The 15226-nt window shown below is 42.1% G+C and overlaps 1 protein-coding gene across 5 annotated transcripts in view; it reads right to left on the bottom strand.

Annotated features, from left to right (window-relative positions):
- Positions 1-15226, bottom strand: part of LOC134348611 (myosin light chain kinase, smooth muscle-like) — a 365048-nt gene that overhangs the window by 181411 nt on the left and 168411 nt on the right. For all 5 annotated transcript variants that reach the window (XM_063052250.1, XM_063052252.1, XM_063052248.1 and 2 more), the window contains exon 5: positions 14143-14305. In XM_063052250.1, coding sequence (XP_062908320.1) covers positions 14143-14305 — 163 coding nt within the window. The remainder of the gene's footprint in view (positions 1-14142; positions 14306-15226) is intronic.

Here is a 15226-nt window from a genome sequence, read left to right as displayed (position 1 = left end):
TATTCTGGCAAGTCATACTTGGCAAATAGGGAGAAGATAATTTAACACAGACTCTCACGGAGACTTCTCCTAACAAAATTATCTGTACACCCATTTTGTTATACTAACACCTTGTTTCACCAGACAAGTGAGCAAAACATCCATGAACACGGACAATGACAACCAGTAAATTATGTCACTGTTCAAGCAAGAGAACACATGGATCTGTTAACAGCATTGGCACAACTAACAGAAATAGATCCTTGTCATGTTGCATAGATGAATTGCAAGTCTTGCTTGTTAATGAAGCATTGGAGTATCATGAGCAGCTTTGGGCCACTTAACCTAGAAAGAATGTGCTGACCCTGGAGAGGGTTCAAAGAGGTTCGCACAAAGGATTCCAGGATTGAACGCCTTATAATATGAAGAGTGTTTGATGGTTCTGGGCCTGAATTCACTGGAATTCGGAACAATGAGGAGTGACCTTACTGACACATATCGAATATTAAAAGTCCTTAACAGAGTGGATGTGGAGATGATGTTTCCTATAGTGGGAGAGTCTAGGACCAGACAACACGGCTTCAGGATAGAGGGGGCATCCTTTTAGAAATGAGGAGGAATTCACTTAGCCAGAGAGTGGCGAGTCTGTGGAATTTGTTGCCATGGGCAGCTGTGGTGGCCAAGTCTTTAAGTACATTTAAGAGAGAGGTTGATAGATTCTTGATTGGTCAGGCCATGAAGAGATATGGGGAGAAGGCAGGAGATTGGGACTGAGAGGGAAAATGGGATTAGCCATGATGAAATGGCTAAGCCACGGTGGGTCAAGTGGCCTAATTCTGCCCAGATATCTTATGGTCTTATGAACATGATCTACAGTTTTCTCTCTAACCTGAAGTACTCCAGGTTAAGTAAGTCTTGAAACATGTTTATTACAGATGTGAAAACAAAAAACGCACAATAGAGTTCCTCTCTATAGAAAATATGCCATCTGTTAACTCTGTACAGCTGGGTATCCAACATCCAGCTAAATATACAATGTGAAAATAAAGTTTTACACAGGCATTAAAACAAGCATTGTATATAATTAAATAGTTAATCAGCCTTGTGCTTTGGTTTCACATTAAAAAAGCATAATAGGGATTAGTTTGGTTAGCCACTGAAAACAGGAATAATAATCCCAATGCACAATTATGCCACGCCTGCTGGTTTTAATACAGATCTCATCCAGCTGCTGTTTTACGTGTTTCACATGACTGCCATCTGCAGCCTGCATTAACCATTGAGTTATCACCTCAGTTTTCCATTCATGTAAGTGGCCAGTAGTGTTTAAGTACAACCAGCAGGACTTGAGGTCTGTCTGCACCATATAAAATGGAACTGGCAGACATTTGGGAACTATTATTTGGGAAATTTGAAGAATGGCACAATATGGGAGACAGCAGGCTCCGTGCTTTACTGGCAGTGCATTAAAGAGCTTTCTGCAGGCTGAGATGAGCCAAGAGAAGGCCAAGAGGCTCTCCAGGCCTACAGAGTGAAGGATGAGTCAGTACTTGAGGAGATACCATAGCTGTGCCTCAAAGACATGGATGTAGTACTACAGGAAATTCAATGACCTCGAGACTGGACACAATCTGTGCACTCACTGTCAACATCTTATCAGCCCAGCTCCAACACTGGTCTCAAATGCTGCCCAATCCCTAGAAACCAAATGTACAAGACGATAAGAGGCATAGATCGAGCTGACAGTCAGAGACATTTACTCAAGGCAACAATGGCTAAAACCAGGGGGCATAATTTTAAGGTGACTGGAAGAAAGTATGGGGGGGGGCGGTTGTTGTCAGGTATGTTTTGTTTACACAAAGGTGATGGGTGCGTGGAACGCCCCTCCAGGGGTGGTGGTACAGGCAAATATATTGGGGACATTTAAGGGACTCTTAGATAGGCACATAGATGATAGAAAAACAGAGGGAGGACCGGCTGGTAGCACGATGACATCAACACCGGACTCTGGAATGGAGGTTCCCGGGTTCGAATCCAGTCAGGGCCGCTCCCGAGTACGCTTTCCATCCATGCCAGGTTGAGCGTCGCGATTGCAACTCGACCTCGTAAAATAAAGGGAGAAATACTGCAAAATGTCTGTGTGAGGAATGGAGCGTCACACAGTCTCTCTCTCTCTCGCTCCACGCCCTGTAAAGGCATGAAAAAAGATATCGTCCCGTCAGCATCGCACACGCGCATACGCACGCACACGCCAAAAAAAAAAGAAAAACAGAGGCAGGGAGGGGTTAGACTGATTTCAGAGTAGGTTAAAAGGTCAGCATGACAGCATGGGCTGAAGGGCCTGTACTGTGCTGTAATGTTCTATGTTCTAATAATATCTTCATCCTATGGCAATTATAGAATAATATAGCAGTGAAGCAGACCCACTGAATCCTACCTGGTGTTCCTTGGCAAGGGAAAATGACATGTAGTTACTGCTCTTTTAACAGTGTTATTAATGCAACAGTGAATGGCAAACTACCAGACATTAACTCTCTCCAGCAGAAAGATTTATGGTGCCCAGAACTGGCATTGCTGGCTGTGTCCTTCCCTGGGTCTGCTGTTCTGTTGAACAGATTAACTTTTGTACAGATCACTGATACTGTGCCCTGTGCACTTTTGGTTACTATGCTCTCTCCCACCCCCCCACCCACCCCCCACCATCCATTTCAGAAGCTGGCTCTGCTCTTCTGCACTCTATTCATCAGACTAAGAATGCTTCCTGCTGCAGTCATTTCAGGGAGCGACTGACGTGTAGAAGGTTTTAAATCAAGACAAAGTCTGTCAGCACCAGAATACCATTCCCGGTAGAATTCTGCCGCTCTAATGAATTTCAGAACAAATCCTTGAAGAATCCTAACAACCGCCAGCTAAAATCAATAAGAAGCCAACTTGCAATCATGAACGATCCCCTTAAACAGAACTGATAAAGAGTTTCTCTTGTTACTGGAATTCTGCAGACAGTCAAGCATAAAGCACAGTTTCAGTGGGAATGTTGCATTTCAGTTTAATTAGGCTGCGACTGATATCATGATCTGTCAACTCGGTAAACTTCCAGTAGCCATCAACTCTACAGATTTTACTGTGCACACCAATAAAGCAGGCGACAGAATTAGCATCAAAAAACACCCTCTCACACATGGTACTCCACAGTGGAACCAATCAGACATCTGCAACATCTTAAAAACCAGCCCTCATTTCTCCTCCAAAATGAAGTACTTTACCCAGGCAATCAAATTTAAAATGAACCAGCACTATTCATTTAAACAGGCATGTCTGCTTGGGTTAGAACATCTGTATAGCAGAGGTGAAAAGGAAAGATAGACTTGGTTAGCAACCATGACTTTCTATCGCGGTTGGTTTCGTGGGAAGGAACGTGTAACAGAATGCTCGAAGTTTATTTTACATTAACTAAGTGTGAATTTAAAAAGTCCCTCCAAGAATGTTACATGAAATGACCAACTATAATGACCCGGTCTGTTCTGTAAGATAGCCACTGGAAACTTCAGATCAATATATCAATGAATCTCGGGGATTCTTTGGCTTGGGGCTAGGTTACTGGGTGCATTTAAGGCAGAGGTTGATAGGTTCTTGATTAATCAGGGTGTGAAAGGATATGGGGAGAAGGCAGGAGAATGGATTTGAGAAAAAAATGATGAAGTGGTGGAGTAGACTCGATAGACTGAACAGCCCAATTCTTCTCCTTTTTCTTATGGTCTTTAAAATCACAAGCTACTGTTGGACTGAGTTACAGCCTTTGGTCAATAATGTAGATCACCTTGATCCAGATCCTAGGTTGGTTAAAAATTGCTGTCCTAGCTTTTCACTTGAGTCATTGCTGACATTAAATCTTGAGCCTCTCTGGACTTCTTCCAGTTCAAAGATGTGTGTTTAAATTTGAGCAATATTTATAAAGTTACACAGTATTTTTCCCAAAAGGGAGGATCCATTTTTTAAAAAAGTGTTCCCCACTCTCCATTATCCATTATCTTTTAAATATCATCAAAATCTTTATAATAGTCTGGAATTCAATGGGCATTCCCTGACCCGAGATTCCATACTCCCGTTCATGTCAGCAACAATGAGCAGTAATTATAAATATCAACAACACTGCAGCATTTTAAGAAAGTGCCCTTGGCTCCAGTTTTAACGCTGCGTGGGCTTTGACCTGATAGGAATAAGGGAAATAGAACCTACCACAGAAAAAATGAGACCCAGGCCATATCACTTCTCAAGCCTCATTTAAATTTCCCTGCAAGGTTTCTCACCCAATTTGTTGATTTACCGAGAGACCCACTGATATTTAGCACACACTTTTCTGCAGACTTAGAAGTCCACACAGAGTAGAAAGATAACTCTTAGTTTAGTTTGCATTCCCCTTTGGCTGATTTATTCTTGGATTAATGGAGGAATTAACTGTGAATAATGAATCACACTTAAAGCCCAAAATATTCTGGCTCCCTGGAAGTGCTTCTGGAAAAAGTAAGATGGGAAAATACGTCAAGGGCTCCATAAATACATTGGCTCAGATCTTTAGAGTGATTGCTGAGATTGTCAGCTTCACAAGCATCACCCCCATATCTTGGATCCACTGCAGGAACACCAATAAAAACAGCAATAGTGAATGGAGCTTTCTTCCACCAGATACGTCTGCAGTCCTTTCTCTGCAGCCCAAAATTCAGAACAATCCCTCCCCCACCCCAACCCCCTCAAGTAGATTCTTCACCACCAATCACAAAGACACAAGATGCCAACTCCCAAACACTATCACCTCTTTCTCCTCTCACAGCAGCCACTTGGTTTGATCCCATTCAGAATCCTGTCACGTTTGATATAATTTTCTGGGATTTGACTGCCCCCAACAAGTAGGGTGATGGTGAGAAACTGTCTTGAAACACAGTAGTCCTTCACTTTGGCCATGCTGTTCCTCAAGGAATTCCAGGAGTCAGAACCAGTAATCTAAACAATCTCCCCACCATCTCAAATAAACTCTTCCCATATATTTCCAGATCAGGAGGGGAACATACAGGTTCCGACCTTGACCTTAGCTACGGGTCGGGAGCCTGAGAGGTACTGTCCCAGGTGAACAACTGCAGGCACACAACGCAGCTAGTGTGTCCGCATGGTGGAGGGAATAAGTGTTCAGTATCTTGGTCAGAGTACCAATCAAATGGGCTGAATGTTTTCAAAGTCTTGAACATTATTGGGGTTGTACTCACACAAGCAAGTGCAGAGTGTTCTGCCACACTCCAAACTATGCCTTGCAAGTGGTGGGAAAGTGGTGGGAAAGTACTGGGATGTCTGCTGGTGAGTTACTCACAACAGGATGCCCAGACTCTGACCCACTGTTTGTAAGTCGTTATCTATCCCTTTGCAGTTTACAAATGATAAGGGTTATTATATAATTACATTAAAATATAACTAGTTTCTTACCTTGTAGTCTCCAATAGAACCTGCCTCCTCCGCCACATTTGCAGACTCCAGACTGAGTGAGAATTCAACCTTGTTTCACTTTTAATTCTCTTCTCCTTTGTCTTGTGTCATTGACAAATTTACTGAGTGTGGCCTGGAGCCACAAGTCATGAATAGAGATCAGACTAAGCAAAGGCCCAATACTAATCCCTAGGAAATGCCATTATTCACCTTCCCTCTGTCCAAAAAACAACCATTCACTATAACTCATGCATTCTATCAACCTCAGTGAAATACTAGTTGCGGAGCTCATCAGAAGCCTTCTGAAAATCCACAAACTGCATAATCCTCATCGTCTTTCATTTAAAAATGTAATCATATTGATCAAACATTGTTTGCCCTTGGCAGTATAACAAGCAACAATGATTCTGGCTGTGGAAGGTTCTGGAGTGTAAAGTTTTCTTTGATTTGAGATCATGAACACTCTAGTTGGCCAGCCTTTCATTAATTCTTCTCTGTTTATTATTCTGCAGATTTATTGAGTATGCGCACAAGAAAATGGATCTCAGAAAATGTATATGGTGACACATACAGTACTACTTTGATAATAAATTTATTTTGGATAATGATCTTACTAAAGTTTTCAGAACCTTGTAGGGAATGAATAAAATCCATAAAAGTTTATCTTAAAATGTCAAAACATCAGAAACCAAATTAAAACTTGGCACAAACACAAGGAATTCTGCAGATGCTGGAAATTCAAGCAACATATATCAAAGTCGCTGGTGAACGCAGCAGGCCAGGCAGCATCTCTTGGAAGAGGTACAGTCGGCGTTTTGGGCCAAGACCCTTCATCAGGACTAACTGAAGGAAGGGATAGTAAGAGATTTGAAAGTGGGAGGGGGAGGGGAGATCCGAAATGATAGGAGAAGACAGGAGGGGGAGGGATGCAGCCAAGAGCTGGACAGGTGATTGGCAAAAGGGATACGAGAGGATCATGGGACAGGAGGCCCAGGGAGAAGGAAAAGGGGGAGGGGGAAAAACCCAGAAGGTGGGCAAGGGATATAGTCAGAGGGACAGAGGGAGAAGGTAAAACTTGGCACATCAATTAATACACTAAATTGGATAGAACTCGTGTATTATTGTTACAAGGGGTGGTTACTAGGCTGGGTTTGACCTGGGGTTGATATGGTGAAGTTGTCCATCTTCCGGAGAGGCTTCGACCAGGTGGACCCAAGCACAGAGGAGACTGGGGACAAGGATGGAGTTGAACAAAGAATCTTTCTTGTGGATTGGTTTGTAGAGAATACTTCATACTTTATTGTTGCCAAACAATTGATACTAGAACGTACAATCATCATAGCGATACTTGACTCTGCGCCTCCCGCTCCCTGGACTACAAATTGATGGTAAATATTAAAAATTTAAATTATAAATCATAAATAGAAAATAGAAAAATGGAAAGTAAGGTAGTGCAAAGGGTACGGCCCAGATCCGGGTCAGGATCTGTTCAGCAGTCTTATCACAGTTGGAAAGAAGCTGTTCCCAAATCTGGCCGTATGAGTCTTCAAGCTCCTGAGCCTTCTCCCGGAGGGAAGAGGGACGAAAAGTGTGTTGGCTGGGTGGGTCGCGTCCTTGATTATCCTAGCAGCACTGCTCTGACAGCGTGTGGTGTAACGTGAGTCCAAGGACGGAAGATTGGTTTGTGTGATGTGCTGCGCCATATTCACGATCTTCTGCAGCTTCTTCCGGTCTTGGACAGGACAACTTCCATATCAGGTTGTGATGCACCCTAGAAGAATGCTTTATATGGTGCGTCAATAAAAACTAGTGAAGGTTTTAGGGGACAGGCCAAATTTCTTTAGTTTTCTCAGGAAGTAAAGGCGCTGGTGGGCCTTCTTGGCAGTGGACTCTGCTTGGCTGGACCAAGTCAGGTCATTTGTGATATTGACCCCGAGGAACTTAAAGCTTTTGACCTGTTTCACTTGCGCACTGCCGAAGTAAATTGGGTTGTGTGGTTCGCTACTCCTTCTGAAATTAACAACCAATTCCTTCATCTTGCTGACATTGAGGGATAGGTTATTGTCTTCGCACCATGCCACCAGGTTCTTAATTTCCCCTCTGTACTCAAACTCATCATTACCCGAGATACGGCCTACAATTGTGGTGTCATCAGCAAACTTACATATTGAGTTTGATGGAAACTTGGCTACACAATCATGGGTGTGCAGTGAGTACAGCAGGCTAGGCTAGAACACAGGCTAGGACTTGAGAAATGTCAAAATGACTCATTGCACACATGGTAAGGTAAACTCAAGACTGAGCAAAGACAAACAGGCAACTTAAATTGGGAGACAAAACAAGGCACAGGTGCACTGAAAACTAAAATAATATCCAGGAGAAAATAAGCAACTAATAGTCAGAGGTGGCAATGTATTAGAGTCTAGAAGACTCTGGTGCCCCCTGGTGATCAGACTGATGTATAACAATTATTCAATGAAAAAGAAATCAATTCCATCCATGTATGAATAGTGGCTAAAGTAACTTCAGGAATGCAAGTAATCTGCACAGTAGGATTGTTAAAGGGAACTAAACTTTCCCTCTACCTCAACTGACAAAGCCTTTGCTAATTTCTTGTCTATTTTCCACACTTATGCTCTCACACCATCTCCTGTGGGATATCAGTCAAATCCAGATAAATGGGACTGGTTCAGAGAGAAATTGTTGATCATCACGGATGACTTGGGTTGAAGGGCCTGTTCCATGCTTTACAAATCCATGTCCCTATAGGCCCAGTGAATACCTCTCCACCAACACATTAATTTGCCTAGCTGAACCTAAAGAGAGAACAGAGGGAGTTAGATAGAAAGCTAAAAAGCAGTAGTAATCTCTCAATTTCTGCCTGTGCTACGTGCCATTGAGGGTGAGAATCAGATGGTTCAGCAGATGAATGTGTGGCCGAGAAGTTGGTGCAGGGGGCAGGGTTTTAGATATCTGGATCATTGGGATCTCTTCTGTGGAAGCTATGACCTGTACAAACGGGATGGGTTACACTTGAAACTGAGGGGGACCAATATTCTCACGGACAGGTTTGCTAGAGCTGTTGGGAAGGGCTTAAACTAATTTGGCAGGTAGTTGGGAACTGGAGTGATAATACCGAGGATGGGGCAAGTGGTATACAAGTAGATGCAGTGTATACCGTGACTCTGAAGAAGGCCAAGCAGAAGACAGGCCAAAATTGCAGTCAGTTAGCCTGACTTCAGTGATTGGGAAAATGTTAGAGTCCATTATTAAGGATGAGATTACAGGGTATTTGGAGGCACATAATAAAAAAAAAGGCCAAAGTCAGCATGGTTTCCTTAAAGGGAAATCCTGCTCGACAAAGGTGTTGGAATTCTTTGAGGAAATAACAGGCAGGATAGACAAAGGAGAGTCAATGGATGTTGTTTACTTGGATTCTCAGGAGGCATTTGACAAAGAGCCACTCAAGAGGCTGCTTAGCAAGATAACAGCCCATGGTATTATAGGAAAGATATGAGCATGGATAGATTAGCTTCCTCGCAGGAGGCAAAGACTGGGGATAAAGGGAGCCTTTTCTAGTTGGTTGCCAGTGACTAGTGGCGTTCTGCAGGGGTCATAAGAACATAAGAAACAGAAGCAGGAGTAGGCCATCCGGCCCATCGAGCCTGCCCCGCCATTCAATAAGATCGTGGCTGATCTGTTCGTAAACTTAGCTCCAACTACCTGCCTTTTCCCCATAACCCTTAATTCCCTTACTATGTAAAAACCTATCTAACTGTATCTTAAATATATTTAGTGAAGAAGCCTCAACTGCTTCCCTGGGCAGAGAATTCCACAGATTCACCACTCTCTGGGAAAAAGCAGTTTCTCCTCATCTCTATCCTAAATCTTCTCCCCTGAATCTTGAGGCAATGTCCCCGAGTTCTAGTCTCACCTACCAATGGAAACAACTTTCCTACTTCTATCTTATCTATCCCTTTCAAAATTTTGTATGTTTCTGTAAGATCCCCTCTCATTCTACTATATTCCAGAGAGTATAGTCCCAGGCGACTCAATCTCTCCTCATAGGTTAACCCCTTCATCTCTAGAATCAACCTGGTGAACCTCCTCTGCACTGCCTCCAAAGCCAGCATATCCTTCCTCAAGTATGGAGAACAGAACTGCACACAGTACTCCAGGTGCGGCCTCACCAGTACTCTGTATAGTTGCAGCATGACCTCCCTGCTCTTGAATACAATCCCTCTAGCAATGAGGGCCAACATTCCGTTTGCCTTCTTAATAACCTGTTGTACTTGCAAGCCAACTTTTTGTGATTCATGAACAAGAAGTCCCTCTGCACAACAGCATGCTGCAATCTTTCACCATTTAAATAATAATCCACTTTTCTATTATTCCTTCCAAAGTGGATGATCTCGCATTTACCAAAGTTGTATTCCATCTGCCAGACCTTGGCCCACTCACTTAACCCATCTATATCCCTCTGCAGACTCTCCACATCCTCTGTACAATTTACTTTTCCACTCAGTTTAGTGTCATCAGCAAATTTTGCTACACTACACTCAGTCCTCTCTTCTAAATCATCAATGTAAATGGTAAACAGCTGCGGGCCCAGCACCGACCCCCGCGGCACCCCACTCACCGACTGCCAACCGAAGAAACACCCATTTATACCAACTCTTTGCCTTCTATCGGTTAACCAATCCACTATCCATGCCAATACACTTCCTCCAACTCCATGCATCCATATCTTATTTATAAGTCTCTTGTGCGGCACCTTATCGAAAGCCTTCTGGAAATCCAAGTAGACGATATCCACCTGTTCTCCTCTATCCACTGCACTCATTATGTTCTCAATGAACTCCAGTTAGTTTGTCAAACAGGACCTGCCCTTTCTGAATCCATCTGTCTAATGGAACCATTCCTTTCTAAATGTTTCGCTATTTCTTCCTTAATGACGGCTTCAAGCATTTTCCCGACTACAGAAGTTAAGCTAACTGGCCTATAGTCTTTTGCCTACATCCTTTTTTAAAGAGTGGCATGACATTTGCTGTCTTCCAGTCCGCTGGGACCTTCCCAGAGTTTTGGTAAATGATTACCAACATGTCTACTACAACCTCTGCCAATTCCCTCAGCACCCTGGGATGTATCCCTTCAGGACCAGGGGACTTACCTACCTTCAGGCCCTCTAGTTTGCTTATCACTATCTCTTTAGTATTGAGGTCCTCACCTCCCATTTCATCCATAACATCATTCTTTGGCATATTAGGTGTGTCCTCCAGCGTGAAGACCAACACAAAATAGTCATTCAATGCCTCGGCCATTTCCTTCTCACCCAATATCAATTTCCCCTTCTCGTCTTCCAAGGGACCTACGTTGACTTTAGCCATCCTCTTCCGCTTTATATATTTATAAAAATTTTTGCTATTTTTAATATTTTGTTCTAATTTACTTTCATACTCTATCTTCCCTTTCCATATTTCTTGTTTAGTTGTCCTTTGTTGCTTTTTAAAGTTTGGCCAATCTTCCAGTCTCCCATTACTCTTTGGGACTTTGTACACATGAGCTTTTAATTTGATACTATATTTTATTTTCTTAGTTATCCAAGGCTGGCTCTCCCCACACTTACTGTCCTTACTTTTGACTGGAATATACTTCTGTTGAGCACTGTGAAAAATCTCTTTGAAAGTATTCCACTGTTCCTCAACTGTCCTACCAAATAGCCTGTGCTCCCAATCCACATTACCCAACCCCTCCCTCATCTTGTTGTAGTCTCCCTTGTTCAAGCATAACACACTAGCTTTAGATCTATTTCATCCTCCATCTGTATGCGAAATTCAATCATATTATGATCACTCTTTCCAAGAGGACCCCTGACTACAAGATCGTTAATCTTACCTGTCTCATTGCACAGGACTAGATCTAAGATAGCATTTTCCCTTGTAGGTTCACTAACATGCTGCTCAAGAAAGCCATCATGGATGCATTCTATGAAGTCCTCCTCAAGAGTTCCTTGACCAACCTGATTCACCCAATCTATGTGGAAGTTAAAATCCCCCATGACAACTGCCGTTGCCTTCTTACAAGCCTCAGTTATTTCTTGGTTAATCGCCTTAAGCAGTGTTGTGACCACTTTCTTCCATGTTGTATGTCAATGATCTGGATAATGGAATTAACAGCTTTGTAACCAGACTTGTGGAGGGGCAGGTAGTACAATTATGAAGAAAACACAGTAGTGTTTGTGCTTCCTGAGGAGTTTGTGGAGATTCGGCATGACATCTAAAACTTTGACCAGCCTCTATAGATGAGTATTGGAGAGTATATTGTCTGGTTGCATTGCAGCCTGGTATGGAAACACCAATGCCCATGAACGGAAAATTAAATGAAAAGTAGTGGATTTGGCCCAGTCCATCACGGGGAAAGCCCTCCCAACCACTGAGCACATCTACATGAAACGTTGTAGCAGAAAAGCAGCATCCATCATTAGGGACCCCCACCACCCAGGACATGCTCTCTTCTCATTGCTACCATCAGAAAAAAGGTACAGGAGACTCAATGCTCACACCATCAGTTTCATAAGAAGTTACTGTCCCTCAACCATCAGGCCTTTGAATCAAAGGGGATAATGTCAGTCAACTTCACTTGCCTTATCATTGATATGTTCCCACAACCTATGGACTCATGTTCAAGGACTCTTCATCTCATGTTCTGGATATTTTGTACTTATTTATTATTATTACTCCTCTTTTATTTGCACAGTTTGTTGTCTTCTCCGCTCTGGTTGACTGCCCTAGCTGGACAGCCTTTCATTGATTCAATTATGGTTATTATTTTATAGATATGTTGAGTATGCCCACAAGGAAATGAATCTCAGGATTGTGTGCTGACATATACATACTTTGATAACAAATTTACTTTTGAACTTTTTTGGAAGCAGGATGTCTGCAGGACGAAGAAAGATTGGAGAATTGGGCAAAGAAGGCATGAATGGAATACAGAGTAGGGAAGTGTATGGTAATGCACTTTGGTGGCAGGAGTAAAGGCATAGACTATTTTATAAACAAGCAGAAAGTTCAAAAATCAGAGTTGCAAAGGGACTTGGGAGCCCTTGAGAAGGATTCCCTGAAGGTGAATTTGTAGCTTGAGTCGGTGTTATGGAAGACCATACTTGGAGTACTGTGTGCAGTTTTGGTCACCTGCCTACAGGAAAAATGTAAATAAGGTTGAAAGAGTACGGGGAAAATTTACAAGGATGTTTATGGGTCTAGAAGGTCTGAGTTATATGGAAAGATTGAATAGGTTAGGACTGTATTCCTTGGAACATAGAAGATTAAGAGGAGTTTTGATAGAGGTATGCAAAATTTTGGGGGTATAGATAGGGTTAATGCAAGCAGGTTTTTTTCCACTGAGGTTGGGTAGGACTACAACTAGAGTTTGGGTTATGGGTGAAAGGTGAAAAGTTTAAGGGAACATGAGGGGAAACTTCTTCACTTGGAGGGTTGTCAGAGTGTAGAATGAACTGTCAGTGCAAGTGATGCACGTGAGCTTAGTTTCAAGTTTAAGAGAAGTTTGGATAGGTACATGGATTGTAGGGCTATAGTCCCAGTGTAGGTCAATGGGAGTAGGCAGTGTAAATGGCTTAGCATGGAGTAGATGGGCCAAAGGGCCTGTTTCTGTGCGGTACTTTTCTATGACTCCGACAAACCAACTGTTTGGAATCAAATGACCTCAGTGCTGGGTGTGTCTGCACTTGAGCCACCACCCGCCCCTGGCACACTTTCTCTGCCACCTGTCTCACACCCTCCTGGATTGCTCATCATTCCCAACATCCTTTGCTCTTGCTAGATTTACAAACTCACTCTCCAGTCCACATTGACAAATACAGTACTCTGCGAAAGTCTTAGACACGCTAACTATATATAATATGCCTAAGACTTTAGCACAGTCCTGTATTTTCCACTCCTTGCCAACTCCTCCACAACTAAAAGTTGTTTTCTCACTTTTTCATTTCTGATGAAGAGTCTCAAACAGAAACATTAACACTGCCTCTTCTTGCAGAGATTATGCCTGGCCTGCTCAGTGTTTGCCACTTTCCCCCTTGCTATATCAGCAGTGGTTAGATTGAACAGAAATACTATATAATTCTTCAAAAATATATTTGACATTTTATTTCATAAGGATGTACACTACTGTGCAAAAGTCTTAGGCACATGTAAATAAAATCTGTAAACTGAAGGTGCTTTCAAAAATAAAGAAATGAAAAGTCTCTAAATATCAAAAATTTACGCTAAAGAGCAGTAAACATTAAAAGGGCTGTATTGATGGGCCAAATGGCCTAATTCTGCTCATATATATTAAGGTCTTAAAAAATAAATCATATCAATATTTGGTATGATCACCCTTTGCCTTTAAAACTGCATCAATTCTCTCAGGGACACTGACACACAGTTTTATAAGAAAACTCGGCTGGTAAGTTATTCTAAGCATCTTGGAGAACTTGCCACAGTTCTTCTGCAGACTTTGGCTGTCTTACTTGTCTCACTGTCTCTTTGCTAATCCCAGACAGCCTCAATGATGTTGAGAGTCAGGGCTTTATGGAAGCCATATTAAAAAAATCAAGAGTGCCGAAGACTTTTGGACAGTACTATATTCTTAATGTTCAATATTTTAGGAGACACAAAAACCTTGGTTTACCTTCAGCCAGGTTACTTGAGGTTGAGGCCGTCCTGTTATCTTACAAGAGAATTTGCCATTCTGCCCTTCATTGACAATCTGTCGTGTTGGTTTTGTGACAAATTTTGGAGGGCTTTCACCCCAGATACTGGGCCTGTTTTCAATTGATGGTGCAGAATATCGACTGCAAATAAAATACTTGCAATATTTTAAACTTTTACAAACAAAATTGTAGCAAGGCAAACAAGTAATTTGATATGACCAAGTTCCAACTTAAAAAAAAACTTTTGAGAGGATGTAAATGTCATTTGGATTAATATAGTTAATATTTAGTTTCAACATTCTGTTATGAATTAGCAAAAATGAATTGTGATGCATTAATTTGAATTTATTTCCTGGCTTGACCATAACCAATTATCGAAGTTCCAATGGAAATGTAGCAAGCTTATAAATTTGTAGTTTCATCAACCACAGTAGTCCCATCAACCACAGTAGTCTCATTAAAACTCTATTCACTGGTGTAAGCAGCAATTGTAAAACTTAAATAAAAACAGCTTTTAGTAGAATCTATAATTAAATATACCTCACAAGATTACCTGAAACAGCTCGTTAAACTGGGAATACCATAAAAATGGCTGAACTACTGTTGGAATCTGCATTACCTTCAATTTCCCTCACAGTCCTGGAAGGAGCACTCCCAATAATATCTCCCACTTAAACCACTGTGTCATGTTAACTTGCTGCCGTTTCAAAGGTCCGAACAGCAGCTTTGCAGAATCTAATTTTGAAAATACTAATGCTACATTAGTATTAATAAATTAGCAAACTCCACATGCTGTAAAACTCCAAGAGGACCACAACCTTGTCGTAGGGTTTGGAGGCTTGTGTGCCTCAATGATCCGGACAGCTATGTTGGCTGGAGTCAGGGCCTTGTGTTATGGCTCTTGGTAGGGTTAATGCCAAACAGGTCAAAGGGTAGAGGCCAGACTAAGAGTGGTCCACTGGTCCTCCAGGTTTGGGGGGCCAGCTCAGGGCTAACAACCCTGACTGATCAAAAATTTGTTGCAGAAACAGCAATGAAGAATCCTATATAGCTGTGTGCATC

The sequence above is a fragment of the Mobula hypostoma genome, chromosome 6, assembly GCF_963921235.1.
Source record: "Mobula hypostoma chromosome 6, sMobHyp1.1, whole genome shotgun sequence".
Taxonomy (NCBI): Eukaryota; Metazoa; Chordata; class Chondrichthyes; order Myliobatiformes; family Myliobatidae; genus Mobula; species Mobula hypostoma.
This window is presented reverse-complemented; position numbering and strand designations above follow the sequence as displayed.